Raw genomic sequence first — 10,096 nt, forward strand, 5'->3', positions numbered from 1 at the left:
AAGGACTTGACAAATTGTCCCTCAGATTGAATGAAAACATCACACTCGTTTGGCACATGAAAGAAAGATTGCAACCAAAAGGTGTGGTAATGTGGGGGACCGAAGAAAGGAGAGTGACATGAGGGCAAGTGAAGTGGATCTCACCACTATTTGAATATATTACAGCACTGCATCTTGAAAAAAAAATCTTACTTGCAACAAAGGCCTAATATTACCTAATTTGATGATGCAAAGTTCTGTTTTGTTCATGGCCATAATTCTAACCTTGAAATCAGGATTAGGTATAAAATAACACCTTCAAAATCATTCAAACACTTGAAAATTGGCTGAAAATTGAACAATTAGTTGTAACCTGGATAAAGGAAGATAGGAATTATGTCTTTGTGGCAGATTTGCTGATGATTAAGGGATAATACAAGATTTCTTCACCTTAAAAATGGTTGTCGAAAGCAAAAATGCTTAAAAATGCACATATTTTGTGGAAAAGTGTGACGTGCTAGAACAAAACATGCACTATTTTTGGAATCGGCACTCCAAAATTAGTAAGAAACAAGTTCTGGATTTCATTGAGCAAGTATAATGCAAGGTAGTGTTGTTTATGAGTCATTACACCACTTTACAATTTTGCATATGTATAATAACTGACTGAAACTAACACAAATAGAGACTCTGTGACCTAAGGCAGTAACCTTTTTATTCTTTTAAACTGAATGCAGATCAATGTAATACAGAGTGCACATGCAATATTTCATTTTTGAAATATATATATTTTCAAATGTCAAAAGATACTTAATTATATATATATATATATATATATATATTACATATTTGAAATATATATATTCGTTTGAGGTGCCATAAATGAAAACAATCAGTAAACAAATGTTGTGAGATTCAAAAGAAGAAATGTAAATGCAGTAGTGAACACCTCTCTTGAAATACTGAGTCTGAAAATCAAGCATTAATAACAGTGGCACATGACAATAAATCAACAATTTATTAATTTTTAAAAGAAATCAAGCCCTATCCTGAGATAAACGTACAAAACACTCCAACAAGTTCAATGTTTCTTTCATAAGAAGAGATTAAGAAAATGAGGAAATGATATGAAATAATGCTTCCAAAACAAACGCATAATTCTTAAATGTCTCATTTGCATACTTTAAGAGGAGCGCTTGAAGTTAAAAACACTCCTATTGTGGACCAAACCAAACCTGTGTCTTTTTCCACACTTGTTTTGACTGATTGTATGAACATGGTCATTTGTAAATTTGCTCATTGACCGTATGTATTGATAAAGTTATAACACTCAATCACAATAGAATATAGACTACAGAGTACAGTGATAGGACAAAGGAAAATGCTTTACAGTAAGATCCAATCAGCTGACAATAGTATTCAACACTGTAGTGATCCTTGTCATGATGCCAAGTACAAAGATAGTATTAACAAATGTTTGTGCACTTCAATATCACTCACAAAATAATTAAGCCAACAAGATATAGGAAAAACGGTCGACTGATTAATTGATCGATTGAAATAAAACTAGTGAATGCTTTGTGCACAAGAGAATCTGAACTGAACCACAACAGAGCGAAAATCTGATTCAGAAAGCTTCAGCTCACCTTAATAAAAAGTTGCAAGCAGCCTCTCAAATCTCGGAGGTATCATGGAGAAAATTGAGGGCATATTGATTATATTCATCACCCTATATATTCATACAATAAACTGCAACAAATGATTTTCAAGTATCGTATTCAAGGGATTTCAGAAAGTCACTATGTTTTGTTGCTGTGACTTTAGGAGGTACCAGTCTTCTGACACTATATGGTATTTGAAAATATTAATTTCTATTATTTTTTTTAACTTCAGCAGGCAAGCTCATGCACCCCTCATATATTCTGTTCCATAAGTTCTGAAAGAATTCAGAACAGTGTTATAGATATGATGATTATGGCAAAGCAGCTTTAAACCTGTAGCACTAGCACTGTACTCACACTTTAGGTAATTGTAGTAGATATTTTATAAATTCTGTGCAAAACACACACTCAGAATATCAACTTAATTTTAAGCGGCATTTTTCAGCATCACCACTAACCCTGAATGTCCCAAAGTCAGCTTTGGACCTGAGATATATGCAAGAGTGTAATTGTTTTTCTTTGACAATGATTGTTTTCTAAGAAGTGGCTCTCAAGTTATCTCATTTGTGTAGCTGCCTGTGTGTTGTTCACATAATTCACATTAATTATTGTTTTTATTTACTTGCTTATTTATATTTAAAAATGAATGTCATTCTACTAAATAGCCTGCAAAATTGGTGAAAATATGGCTAGAGGTCTCACTTTCTGACCACAAAGTACAGCTTCAATCATGATTGATCCGGTTTGTGATTTTCTCTCTGATGGTATCAACACAGTCTTTCAGATCTTACCCTCTCAAATTAGAGTGGAATAGATCACCATTACAAAGTCTTTAAGGGCCGTGGTGTGATTTCAAATGGCTGGCTGAAATTCCTGGCATGTTAAAAACAAAGCATTCAGCTACACAAAACAAACTCACAATGAACCTTTTCAGCGGATGGGACACAAGTGCGGCTTCAGTCTGAAATAAGACAATAGCTAGAACCACAAAAAAACAGATAAAAGTGTAAGAAATAGCAAAATAATTAACAGTTAGTGACCATTTTGATTACTACATATAAAAATGTATGCAATGACTTGTATGTCTCCATGGCGTGGAACCGTTATGTTACACGTTGGTGGAGATCTTGTACTTCGGTGACATGTTGCTGTGGAACCAGATGAAGCTGAAAATAACGCCCATTGTTTTCGGGATGCTCTCGTCGAAGGCGAAGGTCATGGCTTCATGAAGGGGAACTTTGACCACCTCGATCAATTCGCCCTCTTGGGGTTTACCTCCTCCCTCTCCAACGCGATTCTCATCGGACACCTCAGCGTAGAACATGGTCTGCTTCGATCCGGTCACTCCGACTCCTGACCTGTGGGGGAGGAAAGCACAAGGGACTCAGGACACTCGATAATGACAAGCCAAAAGGAGCAACACAAGAACAACGAAACCTTGAGATGCCTCAGTTTGCTTTCATAAGACACTATAGCTATGAATGTTTTGCAAGATTTAAGCTAAAGAAGCAACATTTGAGGGAAATAAATGCTAATGCTAAATACAACTGTTTGCTAATGCTAATTTGCTAATGCTAAATTCAACTACAAACTATATTATTTCTGATTTCGAATGTTATTGAACTGCAACTTCACAAACAGTGTAGTACATTTTTTTTTTTACATGATTTGAGCTAAAGAAGTCAAATTGTTGCTAAAAACAGCAAAAATCAGCCTAATCTGGTTGGCTGGTTTTAGCTGGTCATCCAGCCTGGTCATAGCTGGTAAGCAGGTTGGTTTTTGACCATTTCTTTAGCTGGTCAGGCTGGGAGACCAGCTGGCCAACCAGTAGTTTCGCGCTGCCAGACCTTAAGCGGAACTTTAACGAACACGACACACACGTCTACCGGAAATATTGTAGAATTCAACCAATCCAATGACGACTTCAAAACTCCTGAGGTGTTTCCATTTTTTGTGTGCCATTATGCCATATGCATCAGATGTTCAGCCAACGGTCCGTGGTAGCATGATGTCTGAGGCTGAGACTAGCCAACCAGCTAAAACAAGCTTGGCCAGGCTGGGAGACCAGCTTAAACCAGCTACTTCCAGCTTAAACCAGCTAAAACCAGCCAACCAGCTTATGCTGGTTTTAGCTGCTTTTTTCAGCAGGGATACTAATGCTAAATACAAGTGTAGTTAGATTTTATTCCTGATTTGAAATGTAACCTTGACAAATAGCTTAGCACATTTTTAGCATGATTGAAGCTAAAGACGTCACATTTTTGTTAAATATTAATGTCAAATACAGTTGATGTTAGAGCACATTCCTGACTTGTATTGAAATGTAACTAGTAGCTTAGTACATTTTCACATGATTTAAAGGGTTAGTTCACCCAAAAATGAAAATTCTGTCATTAATTACTCACCCTCGTAAAATGATCGACAAAGTAGCCCGTGTGACATCAGTGGCTCAACTGTAAAGTTACGAAGCTACGAGAATACTTTTTTGCACAAAGAAAACAAAAATAACGACTTTATTCCACATTTTCGTCTCTACTGCGTCACTTGTGGACGCCCGTACACGACAGTATTATGACGCGAGCATGTGGCAACGCTGACCCAGATGTCATCATGCTGGATCTGAGTCAGCGCCGGCGCCGCCACACGCTCCCGTCATGATACTGTCGTGAACGCGCGTCCAAAGTGACACAGGCACGGACTACTTTGTCGATCATCTTGGTACTTTTCTGGACCTTGAACGTGGTAGTTACCTTGCTGTCTATGGGAGGGTCAGAGAGCCCTCAGATTTCATCAAAAATATCTTAAATTGTGTTCCGAAGATGAACGAAGGTCTTACGGGTTTGGAACAACACGAGGGTGAGTAATTAATGACAGAATTTTCATTTTTGGGTGAACTAACCCTTTAAGCCAAAGAAGCCACATTTTTGCTAAATTTTTGCTAGTGCTAAATACACTGTTATTAGCTTTTATTTCTGACTTGAAATGTAACCTTTACAAACAGCTCATAATTTGAGCGAAGCAGCATAAAGTTTGGCTAAAAAAGTGAAATACTGTACTATTGTTGTCAAATTGTATTCCTGATTTGAAATGTTACTGAAATGTAATCTTGGCAAACCACTTAGTAAATTTCTGTCTTTCCCCATTCAGTTCGATAGGAACTGTATTGTGCTTGTATGTTTATTACCAACCTAGAAACTAGCTGCCCAGGGGTGTTACCCAGATGGTCAGTGAATGTACTAACTGGCATTAAAAGCACTTAATCATGAAAAAAACTCCCATCTATTAACTGATGATTCCAAAAAACAACAACAACAACAACACATCAGGGATTTACAAACGAGGAAATATACACCACTCAAGTAGCTCCCTAGCTATATTGTGAAATGGCTAGACTAGGTAGGGGCACAGAGGTCTACTATGAAGACCTGAAGGCATGGAGAAAGACCTCTCACACCTTAATGGACAACAACATAGCAGCATCTGGTAAGCGCCACTGTGACTGAGGCGTTACCTCACCTGAGACTCTGTCATGGAGACGTCACCATGGAGATCTCCCTGACACCCCAGAGCATTACAGAGATGGGAAGCTTCCAAAAGCCCCTTCCTTTCCTAGTATTTTGTAGACTGAAACAGATTTTTTGAAATGAGCTCATGAAATATGGAAGAAAATTACAAGGCCGTGATGCCTGCGCACCATTGAAGTGATGGATGATGGCCTGAGGAGATAAAAATGGAACAAGCCCCAGCAACCAGTTTCTAGGATGAGTTTAAACTAACCACAATGGGTGCATTGCAAAACATGACTCTACATATGAGGGACGAATTTCAAGAGAATCTGCAGGACTCCACTGCGTCTGTCACCAATGAAGAATGGGGTCTATGCTGACGCCCACTCATGAAGAATAGAGACAAGATATGACAAATTAACTATTCTGAAACCCTCCTGGAGCTCTAAAGGGGCCAGAAGATATGGCACAGTACTTTTACAGTATTTCTATTAAATCTATGGACAATTCTGGTTTCATCATGTTTTCAACACAGAAGATGGAATCCTCCTCTCTTTAGGAGAACGCTTAGCACTACAAATGTCAGTGTAGCTCTATTATGCTAACACTAATTTTGCAAATTGTAAACATAATGCAGATTAAATTAAATTAATGCATTTAGCAGACGCTTTTATCCAAAGCGCATTCTTACAGTGCATTCAGGCTATACATTTTTTATCAGTATGTGTGTTCCCTGGGAATTGAACCCACGACATTTGCGCTGCTAACGCAATGCTCTACCACTGAGCCACAGGAACATTACAAAATTACTCCTGTTCCTTCAGTACTGCCCAAAATAACTTGGCTTAAAGGGGTCATGAACTGAGAAATCAAAATTCCCTTGATCTTTTGACATATAGGTCATTGAGCTATAAAAACATCAACTCAAAACTTTCTCATTAATCTAAAAACAGCTTATATTAAAGTCCGTATGCCAAAACGACAGCTTGTGGAATGTACCACTCTATGATGTAATAGTGTGGATAAGCACCGCCCCGGCAGAAGAAGATCAACGCTTGCTTCCACATCACTGCCTGTTTAGCCCCGCCCACCTATTCGCGCATGTAGTAGGTAAATGACATGAGGCAAACGCAGGTCTACGCAGAAACCAAACGATAAAGATGACTCTGAAGACAACAGAATGCTGTGCAGTGCCAAGTTGTGAAAAAACAGTCTTTGCAATGCTGATCCCAATGTTAGGAAAGAGTGAATGAACTTTATTTTTAATGAAGATCCAGACCGCATCAGTAAGAACTTGGTCCTTTGTTCACTTCATTTTACAGTGGATTCGTTTACAAACAAGGCTCAATTCAACGCAAGATTTTCAGAAAGATTGAAACTAAAAGACAATGCTGCGCTGACTATATTGGATCCGACAGTAATGTCGTACCACACAAGTGCGAGTATGTGTGTATATATATTTTTCTAAATGTTTTCATTATGTAATCACTATTGCTTTGTCTGTTATTAGAGACAGTTTCATATGTACTGAGTATTTATGCATTTTTAACCTAAATCACAGCAGTGGGTGTTTACTTCTGAGTCTACAATCCACCACGCCTATTCAAACAGAATGTTATTAAGAGGGGGGTCCAAAACAGGACAGACAATTGCCTATTACTTATAAATTATGTTTTTTATGTAAAAATCTTGATAACATTATAAGTGGACCTCAGAGAACAGCACAAAAAAAGCAGTTAATGACATAAGCAATGTTTTGATAGAGCCAAAGTGCTTACACATTTCTACTAAAACCCTATGGAGCTCAATGTTATCAATGTTTTCATGAAATCAGCATATTAGAATTATTTCTAAAGGATCATGTGACATTGAAGACTGAAGAAATGACTGCCGAAAATTCAGCTTTGCCAGGAATAAATTGCATTTTAAAATAGAAAACAGTTATTTTAAACTGTAATAATATTTCACAACATTAACATTTTTGACCAAATAAATGCAGCTTTGGTGCCTATAAGAGTCTGTGAGGTTAAGAATTGTATTAAATGATAAACAATGTCAGAAAGAAGGAGAGAGAAAGTTCATTTTGGCTGCTTCAACCAAGTTGACATATTTATAAAGCAGTCTGGTTGGTGCTGTGGTCTAGTGGTTAGTGTAAATGCCCATATGGACAATGTGTCATTTCCTCATCCTCTTCTCCACTACATTTCCTGTTCCCTCTCACTTCTAATTAGTAAATTTGGAAAAGGAAAAAAGAAGACAATTTCACTGTTTAACACAATCAAACAGAAGTAGGTCATCCTCTCTCTGCATTCCTTCATGTCCCTATACCCAGCCCATGAAAGCAGCAGGTGCAGTGTGAGGTCCACAGGTGTTTATGATGGTGCAGCCGGCAGGTGCGTCTGACTGTCTCTGTGTTTGCCAGTGTGCATTTGAGAGGAGGATCCTTTGCGACTCCATGTGGTATTTTAGCTAATCAGAGATTGCTGTGGCACAGGTCATGACAAACAGCACCATGCAGATGTTGCAGGCTCACGCACACACACGCACACACACACACACACACACACACACACACACACACACACACACACACACACACACACACACACACAAACAGGTGTGTGACTCTGGCAGGTGTGAGGCGGCAGAGGTTTACGACAGCCTCATCAATGAAGACTGATAAGAGCATAATGCAGCACTGTTTCTTCTTCTTTTCCCACATGAGATCGGGACACATTTAACCCCGGAATACTTTATCTGAGGTTCTTTACTCTGGGGGTATAGGGCTGGTAATGATGGAGTTGAAGGTTAAATATTAAATAGGGCGAGAAAAATCAGTTGAGATAAAAATGTATGTAAGCCATTACAAAGTGCATTTTACTAGATATTTATACATTCCTTTCTCACACACACTCTATAATCTACTGTTCAAAAATTTGGGGTGAGTACAATTTTTTTTTGAAAGAAGTCTCTTATGCTCACCGAATGTATTTTATTCCTCTTATGACAAAGCTGAATTTTTAGCAGGCACTAGTTAAGCCTAGAGTGTCACATGATCCTTCAAATATCATTCGGATATGCTGATTTGCTGCTCAAGAAACACTTAAAAAAAAATTTTTTTTTATCAATGTTGAAAACAGTTCTTTTGCTTAACATTTTTGTGGAAATTGTGATTTTGTTTTTCAGGAATGTTTGATGAATTGTAAATTCAAAAGAACAGCATTTATTTGAAATATAATTTTTTTTTAAATATAAATATACAGTATTTATTGTCACTTTCTGACTGATCAGTATTAATGAATCCTTGTGGAACAAAAAAAAAAATACTGAGTAACAGTAGTGTACAGTATAAATAAATATTTTCTCCTTAATATATGTAAAGGATAAATATAAAGTCCTGAAGGGGTTATTTTGCGGTGATGATGGGGACACTACAAAAATATCTAATTACAGAAAGCTGTGATTGACCAATCAGAATAAAGTATTCCAGACAAAAAAACAAAAACAAAAAAAAGCCTGTATAAACCTCATGACTTGTTTCATTATCAGTGTATCACTGATGAGACTGCTTGTGTTGTTATTAACCACTTTCACACTTGAAAGCTGCTAAATTTCCAGAACAACTTTCCCACATCCATTATTAGCAAAAGCAGCAGCTTTCAGTGTTTTATACTCACTGACATCACCAAAATACATTACATCTGACACCATTTGCAAGAAATAACCTACTAAAATTTAATTTCATTACATTTCTTAAAGGGTTAGTTCACCCAAAAATGAAAATTCTGTCATTAATTACTCACCCTCATGTCGTTCTAAACCCGTAAGACCTCCATTCATCGTCGGAACACAAATGAAGACATTTGTGATTAATTTTGAGAGCTCTCTGACCCTCCCATAGACAGCAATGTAATTACCATGACCAAGGTCCAGAAACGTAGCAAGGAGATCGGTAAAATAATCCATGTAATATCAGGAGTTCAACCGTAATTTTACGAAGCTACGAGAATACATTTTGTATGCAAAGAAAACAAAAATAACGACTGTATTCAACAATTCGTCTCCTCCGCGTCACCCTGGTGCCATTTTGGAGAGTATCCACTGAATGTAAACACTAAACAGCGTATGCTATTCTGTGTCAGCCACGTGACACGGCTTCATTTCATACAGAATTTTCATTTTTGGGTGAACTAACCCTTTAAAGGTGCCATAGAATGGAAAACTGTATTTATACAACTTGGCATAGTTGAATAATAACAGTTCTGTACATGGAAATGACATACCGTGAGCCTCAAACACCATTGTTTCCTCCTTCTTATGTAAATCTTGTGCATGCAAAAGACCACTGAAAAATAGGCGAATCAGAACCTAACACTGACTGTGACGTTACAGTCGGGATCACTAATAGTTACGCCCCCAACATTTGCATATACCCGCCCATGTTCTATGCCAGCCGCCAGCCGAACCTGCACAGCTGAATCATCAGAAGTTCTGCAGGTATTGTGAAGAAACAAGCGAGGATAATAGTGAAAATGGCAGATCATGGAAATAAATGTTATGTTCCAGGCTGTGCAGGGGATGTCGTGCAGGGATGGGTTGGTTTCTGTCTTCAGAAAGGGATGGAAAACAAATAACGAGCCACTAAAGGGACATGGTTAGCTGCTTGCTAGCAGTAGCCTGTTACATTACAGTACACAAGATTTCACTTACCACATAAACAGAGTAAGGAGAGATGACTGAGGATGATGGCGAATGATTTACAGATCCTGAGCACCACTGACAAACATATAATCTTGTAAAATGTGTGGTAAGTACTGCCGCTGTAGTTTACACAGAGCACATGCGATCGCAAATCTCGAAAGTGAAAGTAAAATGCGATCGTATATTCGAAAGCAGTTTCACTATAGATATAACTGCGAGAGAAAGTATTGAAATATATATTTTCCCTGT

At 37.7% G+C, this 10,096-nt stretch overlaps 1 protein-coding gene across 1 annotated transcript in view; it reads right to left on the reverse strand.

The window, feature by feature from the left end:
• Nucleotides 1-862: 862 nt before the first annotated feature.
• Nucleotides 863-10,096, reverse strand: part of LOC107683965 (uridine diphosphate glucose pyrophosphatase-like) — a 50,692-nt gene continuing 41,458 nt past the window's right edge. Inside the window, exon 5 of the mRNA XM_016480073.1 lies at nucleotides 863-2,998. Coding sequence (XP_016335559.1) covers nucleotides 2,749-2,998 — 250 coding nt within the window. The 3' untranslated portion in view covers nucleotides 863-2,748. The remainder of the gene's footprint in view (nucleotides 2,999-10,096) is intronic.

This window comes from Sinocyclocheilus anshuiensis, unplaced genomic scaffold (assembly GCF_001515605.1).
Source record: "Sinocyclocheilus anshuiensis isolate Anshui unplaced genomic scaffold, SAMN03320099.WGS_v1.1 scaffold637, whole genome shotgun sequence".
NCBI lineage: Eukaryota > Metazoa > Chordata > Actinopteri > Cypriniformes > Cyprinidae > Sinocyclocheilus > Sinocyclocheilus anshuiensis.